The 18,232-nt window shown below is 45.7% G+C and overlaps 3 protein-coding genes across 3 annotated transcripts; 1 reads left to right on the forward strand and 2 right to left on the reverse strand.

The window, feature by feature from the left end:
- Positions 1–5,345: 5,345 nt before the first annotated feature.
- On the reverse strand, positions 5,346–5,798 carry N7539_008586 (uncharacterized protein; the record flags this gene model as incomplete). The annotated part of the gene is made up of 2 exons (XM_056938181.1): positions 5,346–5,355; positions 5,476–5,798. The coding sequence occupies 2 exons, from the start codon at positions 5,796–5,798 to the stop codon at positions 5,346–5,348; spliced, it is 333 nt and encodes a 110-aa protein (XP_056786563.1).
- Positions 5,799–12,680: 6,882 nt separating this feature from the next.
- On the reverse strand, positions 12,681–13,416 carry N7539_008587 (Tryptophan synthase; the record flags this gene model as incomplete). The annotated part of the gene is made up of 2 exons (XM_056938182.1): positions 12,681–13,013; positions 13,063–13,416. 2 exons carry the CDS (start codon positions 13,414–13,416, stop codon positions 12,681–12,683), a joined length of 687 nt encoding a protein of 228 aa, XP_056786564.1.
- A 2,668-nt stretch (positions 13,417–16,084) lies between these two features.
- Positions 16,085–16,345, forward strand: N7539_008588 (uncharacterized protein; the record flags this gene model as incomplete). The annotated part of the gene is given in 2 exon segments (XM_056938183.1): positions 16,085–16,207; positions 16,220–16,345. The coding sequence occupies 2 exon segments, from the start codon at positions 16,085–16,087 to the stop codon at positions 16,343–16,345; spliced, it is 249 nt and encodes an 82-aa protein (XP_056786565.1).
- Positions 16,346–18,232: the final 1,887 nt, after the last annotated feature.

The following is an 18,232-nucleotide window of genomic DNA, read 5'->3' on the forward strand; positions in this document are numbered from 1 at the left end:
TTCGGTTGATGGTTTGACTATTTGTGCTTATAAAAGTCGGTGGCTTGCGAGTTCAACTTCAGGTTGTTAGTTCTGGGTACCTGAGTCAGCACGTGCTTGCACTTCGGCCCCTCTGACCTCAGTTAGTTGAATCGTGGGGTGTACGGGAGTCGTCGGTGTCTGCTAGTCTGGTCTTGCGCTTACCGGAACCGAGTGGGGAACGGGGTTGCTGTAAAGTGTGAATACTGAAATGAGCCCCCTCTGTGGAACATTGACTTTCATTATACTCCCGTTTTGAATGATTTCCAGGCTGTTTTGCGACTGATGGAAATTGTATGCTCTGGCCACCCGAGTTGGCTGCATTAGATTAGTGCGGTATATACCTCATACATCGCATGTTGTAATCACAGATTCAGTATTAGGTAGTAGAGCATGCCCATGTACCGTAGGTAGGTAGGTAGATAGTTATTGTCTGCTGGATATAGCTCCAATGTACCCTCGAGGTTGTTCATGACATAGATCTCTTTTCGATGACACTGAGCTGTATTTACTAGTAATACAAGGATTGATAAGACTAATGTATGACTAATTCCGAAAAGGCAATAGCCTGAGGGGAACTGGTCGTATGCAAGTGGCGCGCTGGATTTTTTAGTCACGCCCCTCATGAAAGGTAATACCCCAAGAAGACGTACGTAGTTAATATAATTGCACTCCATAAAATCGTCTTTGTCGGGGGCCTCGAATCGGAATCTTCATAAAAGCATGGCCAGTACAGCTCGGACTGAAGAGGTGGTGAGAAGGGGCTATAAGCCATAATATCGTGGATGGGTCACTAAAGCAAGACTTTCAAGTTTTGAAGAAACGCTGAAGCAACACTGTTGTTAAAAAAAGCTTGACACTGAATCAGGAAGATTCGAATTGAATAGCCTGTTGGCCGTCGGCTTATTGGAAAATGGCAGCCAAATGTGAATTTGAGGCTCAGGACTTGGAGAAAGACATAGAAAGTCCATAAGTAATACCACGATGTCTATTTTCGACATGATTTCATGCTGCGCTCAGGCCAGTCTACCCATTCTTTTACCGTTGTGTCTGCTTGCAGGCAGAATATACCGTCGTACCTCATGCTCCAAATAATCGCCGGGAAGTGTATCAAAATTCAGACTTTCATCACGGGGAACTATATGAGGAATTTACGATCGACTTTGCATGCTACTAGTCAAGAAGAGTTCGAATTTCATATGCACCAAATGTAAGAATAATGACGTTGCCACCCTAAACGATAAAACTTGGCTTATCGGATGAAGAGTATCAATTACCACCACCTCCAAAAGAGATCGGAGAATATCGAAAATCATGGGCCGGGTATGAAACATTTGAAACGCATTTTCGAGGAGACTCACCCAGCCAGAAATAACAAAGAACCACTTACATACAGTACGAAATTATGGGCAGTTCAATTTCATATATTTCACTAACGAAATGAAAGCCGTTCTATCTTGAGGACCATCACCGGAGCTCTGGAGACTCAGATTTCATTCATCACTAATCTACGGATTCGTACGAATGGACAAAAATCTTGCCGCAAATAAGCTATCAATACACAGAATTCAACTTTACATCTGTTCTACTAACTTACATACATGCCGAAGTACCTTGACACCTTTTCATAGAAAATCGGGGCATTTTATCGACCTTCATTTCGTCCCAGGTACTCATTTGACAATTCCTTTTCAGATACGCCGATACAGTAATGCATACTTAGGAGGAATCACCTCAATTATGATTACACTGATAGCCTACATTCGATTAATAGTCAGCAAACACAGTCATATGTAAGGCTCGAGTAATCGCATGGAAATTCGATTAATACGACTCAAGTCAGGCCTCCTCTACTAGTAATTAATTTCGTTCACTACCCGACAGATTCATTAGTTTCAAGCAAGTGGAAGCTGGTCAAAGAATAATAAGACTAGAGGATTCTCCACCTTTGCTACTCTGCATTAGCCATGATCGTCTTTTAAATACTGTTTTTGACTTGAACAATGCACCAATACCTTCTTAGCCCCGTATGGATTTGGAAAGGTAAGAGGAATGGCAAGGAATAGATTAAGAAATTTCCACACCATTCTTTTGATAAACGAAAGCCAGTCATCTGGATACCTTCAGCATACAATGTAGCTCAGGCCTGGAAGAGTTATTGCCGACTCCAAGCGCGGTTAGAATATGATGTCGGACTGCTCTATTTTGTTTTTGGTCGACCGCGATCAAAGAGCACGGCTTACACCCACACCGGCTCTTTAGAAAGCCGGATTTTTCATTACTGTAATTTTAATCATAGCTCTCAAGACTGCTGTTGTAGATTACAAATAAATATAGACCTGAGTGTGTGCTCCGAACGTTCCACGCTGTTGACCAAAAACCCAGGATTTTGAACAATAATATACGTAAGATGTCTCCACATCCAACACCTAGAGTTAGTTACTCTCAAACATTCAACTCTCCGGCTGATAATATAATATATAGTTGTGAGGGGCTCGCTACTTACTACTACGATGTGAAGACAATCAATACTTGTGGCACGTCATTCAAATCGCAGAATGGGGGTGGTGTTATGTGTGGTGGTTACAACCTGATCACCTTAGACCAACTAAACACCAATCGTGGAGTGGCTATTGATCGCGAACTTATACGGACCGATCCATCTCGCTATTGCGGCAAGCGGGTGGTTCTTACGGTAAACGGGCAAGAGTCGGAAGATCAACTATTTGTCATTGATGGCTGCGAAAGGTGTACTTACAGTCCACCAGGAGGTAATCATTTGGACACACAACACAATAGAAAGGTTTGTGTTGATACGGCATACTCAATACTGGACCAAATTTCGGGTTCTAATGGAACTGCTTGCCGAGACGGCTTAATTGCTGTCTCGGTGAAAATACTCGATGAACAGATCTATGACTTCGATCACTCGGAGGACGTATACTCGGGAAAAGCGAGCTCTTCTACTAGCCATCCAAGTATACCTACCGTCCAAGATTCAACCAAGAGCGAATTATTCACAGTCACGAAAACACTGCCCGCAACTTCCACGAGCGCCATATCTCAAATCGCTTGTATAGACAATGTCTGGCAATGTAACGGCAATGCGATTGAGCAGTGTATCAACAGTATATGGACCCCACGAGCTACTTGTGCCCCAAGTATGAGCTGCAGTGGCGGTTACAGCCCGTACTGTATCTAAGAACGACGCTTTAAATTGATCTAAGCATTGAGTCATTATCTCGTACGGGACAGACACTACATACGTAATGAGACCATAGTGAAAAGAACCTCCATATATATTTCCGAGGACAACAAAGCACAATAGCTATGGTGTCTTGATGAGTTAGGTCATTCCTAACTTACATATCTGGGCATCTTTGTCATCGACGCTACAGTGAGTGAAATACATGGACTTTGATCTCTCAGGGCTATTTGAATATGTTTCATACCAATAAATCGGCAGTTTCCAGCGTTATAAGAGCGAAGTCACAGGTGGCGAGCATCTCCAGTGGACTCATTCAACGGAGTGTGCTTATGCCGCTACTTTGGATCCCAAACTCTACTGTTTTGAGTAGTTACCCGCCTCGGCAACCCTCGTGTTGCATCTGGTCTTTTTTAACCATACAAAAAGCGAATAAGGAAAAACGCAGCAGTGGCCATCAGATATAACATACTGGCGTTTTAGCCTCGGAACACTGCCTCCGGTCTATGCCAACTTGTGGTGGGAACCCAAGACAGGACGAGGGCCCTTGTGTTGTCGGGCCCGGAAAATGTGTCTTTAACTTCTGCGCAGCCCCTACAAGGTCTCCGACGTTAAAGGCGTGACAATAGGTACTTGCATCCAATTGAGATCTTTAGATGCTAGTGTACCTTGAGCGTTGACAGTACCATATGTTGCATGACAAAATGCGTAGAGTGATCCTTCAATACTGCAGGAAAGTGATGCTGTTCTGTATCACCGATGTCAGGCCGTATCTGAAAAGTCATCGACAACGGCTCATCACTTACCGCCCATAGCTGTCGACGTTTGCTACTTGAACGGAGCTAACAGCACTTATTACGGTGAGTCCGTTTCCCGGTATGCCGCAAGAATCCGGTTTGACACGTGCAGGGCAGGTAACGAGCATTGTCTTTGACTCGTCGTTCTGGACATCGTGAGCTTGAAAAATAAAAGACCTTGCTTCTGATGTATGCTTACCTCACTGGTTAAATCTGCTTGGAGAATATGGCCTTGGAACCCAGGCAATAATAAATTGACAACATCGTAGGTCGGGAATGAGAAGATGACCGAACGTAAAAAACAGAGAATAAAAACGAAGACTATCGATGAAAATAGTAAAGCAGTCAATGGGTTTTTAGGAACATCGAAAGAGAAAGGAAGCATCGGGAATACAGTAGTAATAATATGGACCTATAATGCGGATTACTCAGATCATGAAAGTTCCATTCAAGAAAGAAAAATAAATCGCGACAGGCAAAGTACACAGCGGGCTGTCCGCGTATATTTATTGGGTAGGCCACGATATGGAATGCGGGCATAGCCTGGCAAAGCCTTCCGAAGCGTTACTTCGGCATTGCTATCTATTTGTAGATGCTGATCTACAGGAAGGAAAAGAGGAAGGTGAAACACAACTTGATTGGTGTGAAAGGTATGACGGAAGAGAGGCTATCTAATGTGTGGGTTTGTGGGTCCCTCGGTGGTGAGTCGGCAGAATCATCCAAACACTACCACTGCTCTCGTATAATCAGTTGAAGCATTCATGTGATGGATACAGCTACAGTAGGTGCAGCCACACGATGTGAGGGAGGGATGAGGTGTGAGATTGCTATGGAGCAGAGGCTCTTGCTAGGCTATGGGCTGCGGTGAGTGACAGTATGGCGCCCTACAAACACTATGTAACTCAAGATCTCCCATCGTTGCAGCTCTTTCACAATAGCCTTGGGGCTAGAGCAATTCTTTTAAGCGAGGGTATGGTTTGACTCACCGTGCATAATGATGGCCAAGAGGAGACGAAGGATATTCAAGAGTAATCCTCATACTTCGTAATGCCGACCAAGTCACGGGCTTATTATCTTGTTTACTCGCCGATCATTAATTCAATCGTTTCCCTGTCTTGAACTCTCTTTGCTTCCTGTACGTCGATCTTGCTTCTTCCGCTCAGGATACCTAGAATTACAAAGGTATCAATTCTTCCTCGGGCAAGTGCCCTCGCTGCGTGATAATTACAATAAAAGCGGAATAGATCCTTAAGATCCCTCATAAGCTCTGGCGTGATCACATGAACAGCTTCCGTGCTTCATGTGTATCGTTGAGTCACGAGGATTCATGAAACTCTGGTACAGAATGGAGACTGAGGACAAACATGAGCAGTAGAATGTAGGTTATATATAGAATTGCGTCGGGCACAGAGGCACCTTTCAGGCCTAGGTATAGCATTGCTGATCATGTCTAACCGCTCGGTCGAATAATCATCCATTGCCTCAGTTTGCTCTTGTGTTTCTTCTTTCAATTCTTCCAGACCCTCCGTGGTTGTGTCTTTGATTTCGACCATGCAATCGTCGGCTTGGTCGCGAAGGCCGCTTCCAGCCCCTTGGATCAAGTCATACAGTCGACCGGAAGACTCCTCTAAGAGCGTATCCATGGCTTTCTCAAAATATTGTTCGCTTTTTTGCTTCGCTTCACTGACCAAATGTTTAACCTTGCGTCGAATGGTCGAGTCAATATATGCTCTCAGTGCTTGCGTGATGGGGCTATCGAGCCTCGAGATCAATTGCATTTTCTAGGAAGCAATTCTCCGGCGAAAAGCTCTACTGTCCCCAGACCTTGCCATGCAATCTGTCGTAATGTTTGATAAGCGATCTTCACAATCCAGCCCTTCAGTAGCTATGATACCGCGAACTTGAGATTCTAGATACAGTCTTATGGGAAAGCTTGAGAATTCCCTCAATATATACTTCAGGCCAAACAGCGACCGGGAGTAGACTTCTCCCAATTGCTTTGAATGTGCCTACAACATACATTCCGCCACTCCGCGTCCCGCTAAGATTGCGTTTATTGACCATTGTGTTGGTCCAGACGAGACCGTGGCTACCCAAATCAAGTACGACTGAACGAGACTGGAATCGAACCAACTGGGTGAAATTGTCTTCTTCGGTCCTGGAGCGTGAGCCAAGTTTGTACGCAGCGAGAGACACAGAGCTAGGTCAATCACTTGTATGGAAAGTCCGATTTTCCACTTCGTAGATCCTCAACGCGCAGTCAAGGAACAGGGCGAGGCTGAGCTCCGCCTCGGTATTCTTTGGGGACTGATGGGGCTTTATCATATCGTGAAAATGCCCCCAGAAAGTAAGGCATAGCGCTCTGACTTGTGCCTGGCGTTGAAAGCAGGACTTTCTTCGTGGAGAAAAGACATCGGTCGTAAGATGGTCTTAAGAATCGTCGGATAGGGTCAGTATAGCCTTTGGAGAATATAGATATCATTAGGAGAGTTCCTAATTTACCTTGTTCATGGGAGCTATGATTTGGTCTGTTGGATGTTTGGAATGGCGTGCTTGTCGAACGAAAGACATAAGTTTTGGTGAATCGAATAAGGAGCAATACTGGTGAAGCCGTGCATGAAGAAGGCTGGTTGGGTGTTGATATCCTGTAAATGTTCGCCAATTTATCGGTCGCCTTGTTAAAGGCATAGGAGAATTCCCACAGAAGATCCTGAACATAGGAATGGAAAGAAGCTGGGTAGTTATCGCCTTGTGCCAGGGTTTCATTCGGAGTACTGGCCATCACCTTTCTCAAAGTAAAAGAGACTGTGAACGCTTTAGTTAGGTGAAGCTGATCAAGAATCGACCAAAGACATTGCTATCGGAATTGATCCTACACTATGAGGTGGAAAAGCAACACTGGTATGCAGAGACGTCGACCTGAATTCCTTGAATGGGACACAGAGAGAACAGCAGAGGACTTCCGTGGATGGTTGAACGCATGTGGTGTTTTGATGATCAGACGGAATGTACCAAGGCACCTATGAGACTTACATATTAGCCTCAGGCTCCTTTCAAGGCTCTGCCGGGACTAGCACGTGACATTTCAACGTCGGCTGAAGAGGGGCCTGAAATGTGCGTGATCTCTTGGCGCGCAAGGGGACATCGCTTTATCTAAGGACAAAGTGGCAGAAATTCGAAAAATCTGCATTCTGCAGACCTGTAGGTATGCTTTTTAGAAAGAAAAGGGAAAAGGTAGAACACACTCGAATTGGCGGCCGCTGTCGGATTCCAATATACATCATGTATATTCCATTATGTATACATGCTCCGTATTGGTATCCTAGATCATACAAGAAGCCGCACGAAACTTTGCAGGCATCAAAAAAGGAAGGGAGTATTAAGAGGAAAGACAGGGGTTTCGGGTATAGCGAGGTGTCTGTACTGACAGCACCCGTGGGATCACCAAAAATCTTGGGTAAGAGTAGTAACAGTATCTAGCGACTTTGTCGGCCGGAATCTTGCGAAAGTTTTGTATTTGATTCCATGATTTATATAATTAAAACTCATGATGGCCTTTCACAACGGTGATCAGTATATGAATTTGCTTTAGCACCGGCAAGCGAAAGCAGAAGCTAATCGCTGCTGTGTAAGATAGATTTCATCCCCTCCCAAAAAATATCGTTAGTCAATCGCGTTCATGATAACCTTGGACTCTAAGAGAAGTACGAAAATTAGTGGACGCGATTGACTGCTTTCACCTAATCCAGCCCCAGAATTTGCTTCGGAAGCGTAACGTTTCAAGATAGGCTAAACCCTACCGCGCGACCCCATGAGAAGGTGGTGTAACTCTAATCGTCTAATTAAAGATGGAATTTGAATGAATGGTACTATAACGGAATTCGGTCTTGTCTAATTTCGTCACTGACCTAGTTTGCCGACGTTTCAACAACGGAGAATGGTAAAAGTGAGAACACGCGTTCAGATTGATGTTTATCGATGCGGGTTTTGCCCAATTAAGACGACGTTTCGCATATCTCGACTTCAAGTGTACAGTTGAATCTTTATTTGGTCCGTCCCCTGTCTTGGGTTGGCTTCTGCGCCCTTTCGACGATCGTACCTGTCTTAAAGGCTGTGTCGATATGCTATTCGAACTTTTCTTTCCCATGTCCCGCTACGTTAGTGGATAAGTACCAAGGAAATCAATTGAAGGTCTGCTTCTAGTCAACAATTCCTTGTGCGGCCCCACGACCTCCAGCACTACAAAGTGTGAGAGAGGAGTTCCATATCTCACCTATCCTTCCTTTCACTTTCCGCTATGCCAGCCAGCATGAATTCGACCAAGTCCATGTCACCATTCGTGAAGCAGAAGCGGATGCTCAGCCTCGATATGAAAAGCCTGTTATTTTATATCGAGCAGGTCGCAAGGGCAGAAAGAACACATCAAGAGAGCTTCGCTGGTCCTGGACACCAAAATCCACCTTTGGGCTGGCTATGCGGCGTAGCCTTTGGGTCTACATCAATGGCGCGATGGCAGTTTGAACACATCGTGAATCGCATGATTCTATTGCCGCTCGGTGTGAATGAAGCACGGGTTGAGCTTGATCTGGGTAACAAGTTAATAGAAGATGGTCGTCTGTTTGTATGGCGTAGGATAAATCACTAGACGTCCTGCTGAATAATTTGGTAGGGGACAAATTGATTAAATATTGGGAAAGCCCACTCGTCTAGAGTAATTCCTCACTTGAGTCATGGTGACGGTGGTGTTGGCGGAGGGTGTGAGGGAGCCCTGACTGACCCCCAGTAAGTAGGTAGTTGGTGCAAATGAAAACGCGGGATCCACCCGCCACTGCCTCAGCAGTCAATGATATGACAATTATCCAGCATTGTTGCACGTTGTTACGTCTGCTTTCGAGAACTCGTACTTAATGATCCCGTGGTCAATAGTAACTGCTTTGAAACCCCTAAAAGGAGGAGGCGTTATAGTTGGTACAGTATTCGGGTATTCGGTGACGTATAGGATTTTTTAAAAAAACATATGTACTCTCAAAAGCCCATCAAATTATAGGAAATTACCTAGTCTCATCATTCTATGATCTACTCCCTGTTGTTATGCATTTATGTATGAATCTATCGGTAATTGGATGGAATTGAATACTAACGGAGGAGGCCTGACTTTATTTGTTTTGATCAAGTTCTCACATCAATACTAGAACCTGATGTATAACCAAACTCGCTGACCATTGAAAGACTATTGATATAATAATGGTTGAAGTAAGTCTTCCCAAGCCTACGTTGCTGTATCAACATATTTGAGAAGAACTTGTCGAATGAGTACCTACGAGGAGAAAAGGACGACACAATGCGCTGATTTCCTATGGAAACGTGCGAAGTTACTATGGCATGTATGTAATTTAGTAGAGCAGATATCGATCTGAATTACGCGCATTGATTGCGTAATCTCGGAAAGCTTTTTGCCCATTTGCATGAATCCTAATTTAGCGATAAACAAGATGTGGATCTTTATTGTAGAGATCCAATGATGACTTTATGATAGAACGGCTTATATATTGTTAGTCAAACTTATGGAATCGATTTGCCAATAGTTCTTGTATATCTGATACTTTTCTTGACCAGGCAAAGTCGTGTCCCCCAGCTCGAGGCAACCTTTATGCGAACGAGTATCGACCATCTGAATATTCTAAAAGCCCAACCAGATTCATCTCATATTCTGGAACACTCTATTTATATACGCGACAGTCCCCGCTCTAACCAAATATCGTCATCCCAAAATTCTCACCGCTGCCCTGCCGGCTGACAATACATTCGATGTTCGGGTTTACTATCTCGCGACTAAGTTCCGGTCCGTTTTAAGTTTGGTTCCGGGTACTTCATGCGACTGCAGTAACTGCAGTAACTGCACTCGTGCATCTATTATGACGGAATTTATGACAGATTGTTACGATATGTCACGATTAATACTGTATTCAGTGCATTATAATAAAATGTTACGGCAATACATCAATTCCGAAGTCTGAATTTGCTCTTCCGTTTAACCACGCATGGCTCGGGTACTCTAGCCCTCCAACCCATGCTTTGAAGGGAAATGACTGATCCCAATAAGAGCTCACCAAGATTGAGATTGTACTATAATCGAGGATATTGTGAAAAAAGACGTTCAAACCCGGCGCTGGCAAATTGGACTAGGCGTCCGGCTCCAGAATCTTCCAACAAGCCAAATGTCGTTAGGACTTGTGGTGCAGTGATCCATCCGTCCGGCTGCCGGATTTCAACCACATTTAGAAACACTGAACGGGAGAGAATTTCCGATGAAGACTCGGCATGCAACAACGAGCGGATGGCACGCAGAATGCTACAATACTAATGAAACTGTCGATGCTTTGGCCGGGCTGGGAATGATCAACAAGGACGACGAGATTGAATTGACGGTGTTCGATGGCGGGTAGGAATATATTCGAGAAGAACGAGCGAAGCTGATTATTGGTAGGTATAGTGCTGATCTATGTAAATTCTCAACCTGAATTAAATGTGCACTTCGGTTGTCATGTCATGGGGATTGAAGGCAAAGTAAAAGTAGCTATTATTTCAACTCGTTGATCCCATCCTTGTAGATCATGTATTGAGAACAATGCTGTCTAAAATCGAAGAACAGAGCAATATTCCTCCATAGGTCAATAAGCATATTCATGGCCGCTCTCCTCTAGCTCTTGGTGTTTTCGTCAACACCTGGGCGCATTCCTTTTTCTCTCTTTTACGCTTTGCTTCGAGAATATCCTCGTGCCTCATAGCCTTAGCGTTACTAAAAATCAGCGTTTTCACAACTTGTCTGATTTTTTTTGTTATTCTGTTGAAACAGTTCTTCATTCTGCTGCAGAAGAAGAGAATGCTTCGTAAATGCGATCTCGGAAGCGTTGGGCTTTTTACCACTGTCTCATCCATGTTATACACGTTGGCCGCGATCGCGGAGTTTCAATCGATCTTAATACAGGTGATTATTCTTCGACTTTGCTACGAATATTGTAGCTAGGTCGCTTTTAGTCGATGGTTTTAGATCTTGGTCAATCATAAAATTACTTTTGATTTCCTATCTGGAGGAGTAATGGCTTTCTGTTCTTCGCCGCAGAACACTTCCGGCAAAGAATCGTTTTTTCGCGCCTGATGAGCCATTCTTCAGATTAATGCTTGTACCAGCTATAGAGCCAAATGACCGGGCAGGAAGTTGTTGTGACCAGGCAGCGAATAATCATCTAGCTTTAATTAGCACCTAACAACTTAGAAGCACAGTGGCCAGTATAGCGGTTGATTTGAGTCATCAATGGACATTTCACTTGTCGAAGAAGTGCTTGTTCAATAATCGTATGTTCGTCAGAATTATCACGCGCAATGTGCTGCTCCATTCCACAGTATGTTGTCGATTCGGGCTGATTAATCTGTCTGGGCACCGATCTTGCCTCTCTCCAAATATAGTCCGCCGCATTTAGATTCGTTTCAAATCAATCTTGCTGTATTCTGCCTTTTGGATGCCACTGAGACTATATTTAGCACATGTAGTAGTGTTTAAATAGATCCTGACTCGCTGCAATGTCGGTCGACAGCAGTCGTAGTTGTATCTTCGTAAAGCTACAGTTCAACAGCGACAAGCCGTAAGTCTCGCTTGTAGGCTATTCAAGGCTCATTGCTGTAGCTCCTCACCGCGCCCCCGCCCTTCCCATTGCTTTGCATTGTCCTGATGTCTGTATCCCCATCGAACCCAGGCGTACGGGTCCTGTGTACGTCACTCGAACACGACTTGCACCTTTGCGCGGTGTTCGGGATAAGTAGCCTCCATGGCGAAACCAAGCAAGTCTCTCTAATATCATAGTATCGCTATCTTTTCCTTTGAAATTTTAAAGCCTATCAGAATATTAGTCTCACCAACTATTCAGCTCAAAGCTTTGAGCATTTCCCTACAACATGGATCTCTTTCTTGTGCTCGGGCATCATTGGGTGAAGACCGTCTCTCCAATCACACCTATAGATTGTGTATGACATTGTTAGGCTATGGGCGGACTATGAGTCATCAGTCAGGTTCAGATTTGTCAGGAGACTTCAAGCCCTTGCACAGTGATGTTCAAACCAGTTCGCACCTGATCTTGACTGATTCGGCGTCTGGGCCTCACAAATCACCCTATAGCACTGATTGTTTATGCCTTCGATCATTTACGGTAATTGCAACAAATGTCCAACTCAACAGGATCATGACGTCTAGAAGTTCATCAATTCCTCAACTTCACGATTTATTAGCCAAGGCTTGTAGACTATTTCGGTGTCTTTGAGGTCCCAAATGGCTGAATACCCCCACATTGAACAAACGCCTCCCAGAAGTTCCCGGTAGAAGGGTCCTACGCGACAAAACTCTGGATCAGAGACTTGATATCTTTGATATCTATTCTCGAGTTACTTTCAAGGTCATTCGTAACGGATTGTATTGCCATCAAGTTGGTCTTGTAAAGTAATTTCCCCAGATCATCAATATCTTCGGAGTGTCAGATCAAGATGCAACAGACCGAGGAATTGATATTCGGTTATGCAAATATCATGGATTCGGGGGATTGATAGACGAATTCAGTTCCAACTTTCCATCGGAGAGTCTCGGAGAGCCCGGGCCAAAACAAATCAGTCTATGTGTCAATTGCATCATCACCGGTCGCCAAAAGAATGACATGCTTCACCGGGCCCAATTCTTTGGCTATCTCCATCGCCTTGATCACTGCATGACTGCAATCCAAGCCGGCTTTGACCTTCTTATACTTAGATAAGATATCCAATCCTCTGCGTGCCTCTTCGTCTGTTACGGGGTATATCTCGACTAGACCACTGATTTTCCAATTGGCGACTTCTGGACCGACGACGGAAATATTTAGATCGGGAGAAACGCAACTAGAGTCGAGAATTTGGCCTTCGTCATGCCGTAGTACCAGTGTTTTTGTACCATGAAGAACACCCACTTGGGCCTTTGGTCAGCGATGATGCTCCCGCACTTTCGACTCTGACGAGTCTTACTCCTGCGCTGTCAATAAACTGTCGAAAGAGGCCGATTGCACCAGTACCAGTGCCAATCGCGGCCACCAGTGCATCTGGCTGATTCTCCGACTCGACTTGAAATTGGTTCGCAACTTCTGCACCAAGACGCTGTTGGAAAGTCGCCGTCATCCCAGGAATAGGTTGGGGGCCCGAAACGCCCCCCATCAAGTAGTACGCCGTATCATAGTACAGAGCCACATACCGAAAAGCCTCGGCGATTGCAGTGCGGAGCGTGGCAGCTCCAGATAGGCATCGCACCCTCAGAAGCAGGGCGCCGAGCTTTTCTATTTCACGAATGCCATTGTTTTGTTTTTTATCGTCATCAGCACCCATAATCACAACGCACTTCAAATTGAGATGTGCGCACAGCACCGCGGTAAATCTCCCATATATAGTTGAGGAACAGTCCATCACAAGTTGTGATGCAATGTATAGCAGCAAGCGTCCAGTAGGATATACATTGGGCAAATTGTAGGTGCTGGTGCTTTCTGACTTTGTGGATACGCCCAGCGTGTCCACGTGTTATTGAGATCAGACCACCTGCTCGGCGAGCGGATCAGAGCGCTTACGTGATGCACTCTGATCAGATCCGGGGGCTCAGAGACGTGCTCAGATCTACTCAGTGAGCAAAAGCGGGCGAGGCTCTGAACACCAATCCGGAAGAAGAAAGCCAAGACCTGATATAGGAAATCCGGTCGGCAGGTAACTAGGTAAATTAGCCATTCCTCTTGAAGAGGTAAGCAGAGAGCCTTGCCGTGTAGAGATGGTCGGTGTTGATGTTTTTGTTGCGAGGCTGTGTTGTGATGTGCGTCAAGGATGATGAAATACGGCTACGGTAGGGGCAGCAGTATCGATGTGTGAGAGGGATGAGGAGCGAGATTGCTGTGGTGGAGAGATTCTACCTAAGCTATGAACTGTGGTGAGTGGCAGAATCACATGCCATGTAAACAGCTTCAAAGGAAACAAACAGGTGGTTCTACTCCGTAGTGGGCCACTAATCCGTTGGGGAAGAGCAGGTCTTCCTGCCACCGACGACAATTTGTAGATCCTACATACGACAGTTTTGCATGGTGCTAGTACCATGCACCGACGGCGCCAGGTGGCCTTCCAAACAGCAGAGATCCGCTAGAGAATCCTATGGAATGAACGTGAGATTCCGTATCGTACGGAAAATGTAATCTTACGTCCCAATGCAATATGACATGACGCGTTTTACTGACCCCTCAACCTAATGCGAGCTGCTCAATGAATGATCCCCGCCGAGGCTTTGGCGGTGGGGCCGGGAAAGAGTTTCACAGTGTACGTTGGGTCAACGCGATTTCGAGAATGACTGTACACAGACAATTGTGTGCGCAACATACCTTGCCATCCGGCTTGCATTATCGTCGATCGTGTCTAATCCTTCGGTCACATAATCATCCACTGCCTGAGCTTACTTTTAAATTTCTTCTTTCAATTCTTCCAGACCCTCCGTGGTTGTGTCTAATTTCGAGCATGCAATCGTCGGCTTGGTCGCGAAGGTCGCTTCCAGCCCCTTGGATCAAGTCATACATTTGATTGGAAGACTCCTCTAAGAGCGTCTCCATGGCTCAGTCAAGATATTTTTTAATATTTCGCTTGGCGTCATTGACCAAATGTTCGACCTCGCGTCGAATGGTCGAGTCGATGTATGCTCTCAGTGCTTGCACAATAGCGCTATCGAGCCTGTTATCGTTTCTGCCTGACTCGGAATCGACCCCGTGTTCATGATCTGTATCTGGTGAATTGATCGGTGAACAAGAGCGCTCCGGTAGAGTAAACACCTCGCATTTTAGTTCGTCAAATTCCGTCTGGATCTTCCTCACAAAAGGATACAGCTTCCCCCATTCTCTGCGACCAAGAGAAGAGGTAGGGTTGAAGTCTGTAGGGCGGATTGGGTTAGGCGATGGTGAGCATGCACTAGATGTGTCAGGTTCTCTGGGCAATGGGGAGTAGGCACTGGGTGTATTGGGTTCTGTGGGAGATCCAAAGAGTGAGTTTTGTACGGGAAAGGGTGCAGGCACTAGGTGTATTGGCTTCCGTGGGTGATCCAATAATTTCTGCAAGTTGATCCGATGATTTCACAGGGTTTGAACTAGACACTCTTCTTCGTTTGTCATCATAGGGCGAGGGTGTATAGGACTCTAAGTACTTCTCGTGAGCCTTTGCGAACAACAAACCGTGATTTAGAAAGATACCTCTGGGCCGTTTGTTTCCTACCCCCAAGTCATCCTCATCATAGGCCGGCGGCAAGCTATCACTGTCAGCTTGCTTAAAAACGGACTGATTGTAGTCTGGGGGCGAATGTTGTGGCAACACCTGATCCAGGTTCGTATAGTTTTCTTCTAGATAAATGCGACGAGTATTATTAAAAGACTCGTCCTGCATTGAGTTTTCGCCCTTTTGAGAGAAGAAGCCTGATAGGAGATCGTGATGGTCATCGGTGAGCGGTAGGTACATCAGATGTAGACGTAGAGACTTATAGCGACAGATACTTGCAAAGGCCGCGAACCTCTCGTCTTCCCTATCAGCCAAACGTAGGGACTTCCAGAGCTCAGAAGGGTAAACGACGGTTCCGTAAGCCGAGAGTTCCAATTGAATAGTTATGACTGACGACGCGGGGGTCTTGCCAGACGAGTGGAGCTTTTCGAGTATATTGGACGGACAGAGTTTGTCATTACTTTTCTGATGTATTTCACGTTTGTTGATTTTATGCGAAGGAAACGTCAAATATACTGGCAGTGAACGGCAAACCCAATCTTCACAGGCTGCTTTTCTTTCGAGAAAATTAGGTTTGATGGCAAGGGAAATTGATCCCACGTGGTTTTTCGTATCACGGGCGATACAGGGCGAAGCGTGGCGGCATGGAATTGTAGGATCCAAGCAATCAATGAGAACTTTTTTCGTGAAACTTTTTCCGCTTGGCGATCGCGGAGTGGTTATCCTGTAAGTATGCCGTGTTTCCAAATCAAGTATGAACAAGATGCCTCCACGAACTGGGTATTCCTCCCTCGCAGGCTTCGAGATCGATGAAAATGGCCGTGGCTCGTGGAATGGATATCAAGAACAAGAGCAAGACAGAGGCAAGACCATAAGAGCTTCTACGGTCGGGTCACAGGTATGTGTCCAATCCGAGGTCTCTCAAATGAGTGAGATCGGAGAACCCTATGAAATCACAGGGATGACAGAACGAGCGGCGCGAACAGTGGAAAGCACACAGGTCTTCCGAATGGTGGTGGTGTAACATCAATGGAAAGGATTCTCATAAAGGGGAAGAGAAAAGGGAAGTATAAGGGGAAGGAAATCTGGACACGGACCGGCATTAGGTTAGCAAGTAATAGGCGAAAGGCTGGGGGCAGTGTACCACCCGGACCTGAGTTACCATCTTCTGAAGGCGTCCAATCCAAACCCCGCAGCCCCTTGGATATTCCACTCCGGGGCGCCTACGAGAGACCGATCTCCACGAATCAGTATCGAGATCTGGAGCCCTTACGGCGCTGGTGTCACGGTCAGTTCCATAAATGATCCGAAGTGGGCGGTAGTCGTACACTATGAGCATTGTGATTGGTCTTCCCTGGTTTTTCCTTGCATGTAGAGTAAAGCACACCGCCCAGTACGACTTAGGCAGCACCGCCACCAGCTACACTTCGAAAAGTCCTAGGTTGGCAGAATTTTGTTCAGGGTTAGGTAGGATCGGCAGAGAGGTCCACAGTCTTCAGCAGAGGTGGGCCTCGCCATCCCGTCGGGGAGATTGGTGGACATTCCGACGACAACTAGATGCTTACCATATCATTATCACGACGAATCAAAGGATCCTCAGAAGCTGCTCATTAGAGCAACAAAGTCCAACGCGTGATTCAGAGCCTCCTCGTAATGAACCTGATTGGTTCAAAAGCCTTAATTCTAAATATGTAACCAGGAATGCCAAATACATTGAAAATAACCATGGCCTCAAAGCGTCCTTGAATGGGATTACTCGACGGCCTCGGGTTATCAGTTGATTGGCCAATCATTGACCCGGAGACCCGAAACCAGCTAACCTTTTCGTGTCATTCCACTAAGACGACTGTAATGATCGCGTGAATTAAAGTGACTTAGGCATTTAATCCGAGCCAGAGAATGATTTGCTACGTGACTGGTGAATTCTTAGGAGCTGAGTGTGACGGGCCAGAGCCCGGTGATTAACCATATGCCATGGTCTTCCGGATATCGTCTTGGCAGAAGGATTCCGAGCGAGGTTCTAGAGGATTCTATCCGAGACGGGATCGATACTCTTAAGTACCGCGACCGACTCCTATCTCTTCTTCCTTCTTTCCTCGAGATTGTTGTAAACAGCATGTTGGCCTAGTACAATTGAATCAATTCTGCTACAGCCCTTCACACTGAGAGCGCTATATAATCGTAGCTAGGTTGGACCGAGTTTGACTGGCTCCTCAACCCATGTACAACTGAGCGACACTCGGATTGAACCAACTGGGTGATATTGTCTTCTTCGGTGCTGAGGTCTGAGCCAGGTTTGTACGCAGAGGCCAGCCAAAGAGCTAGGCTAATCACTTGTTTGGATTGACAGATTTTCCACATCGTAGATTCTCAGCGCACAGTCAAGGAACAGAGCGAGGCTGAGCTCCGCCTCGGTATTCTTCGGGCACTGATGTGGGTTTATCATATCGTAAAAATGCCCCCAGAAAGTACGACACAGCGCTCTGATCTGTGCCTGGCGCTGAAAGCCAGACTTCTTTCGTGGAGACAAGACAGAGGCAGTAAGGTGGTCTTGAGGATCGTCGGATAGAATCAGTATAGCCTTTGGAGAAGATGTCTATCATTGGAAGAGATCCTATATTACCTTGTAGATGGGAAATATACCTCGGTGTGTTGGATGTTTGGAATGGTATGCTTGTCGAACGAAAGATATAAGTGTGGGTAAATCGAATAAGGAGCGATACTGGTGAAGCCGTGCAAGAAGATGGCTGGTTAGGTGTCGATTCGTTGTATATGTTCGCTAATTTTTCAGTCGCATTCTCAGGGGCAAAGAATAGTTCTACCAGAGAACCCTGGATATAGGCATGAAAAGAAGCTGGGTAGCTATCGCCTTGTACCGAGGTTCGATCTGTAGCACCACCTTTCTCAACGT

Source organism: Penicillium diatomitis, assembly GCF_028827545.1.
Source record: "Penicillium diatomitis strain IBT 30728 chromosome Unknown utg000013l_segment0_segment0, whole genome shotgun sequence".
NCBI classification, from domain to species: Eukaryota; Fungi; Ascomycota; class Eurotiomycetes; order Eurotiales; family Aspergillaceae; genus Penicillium; species Penicillium diatomitis.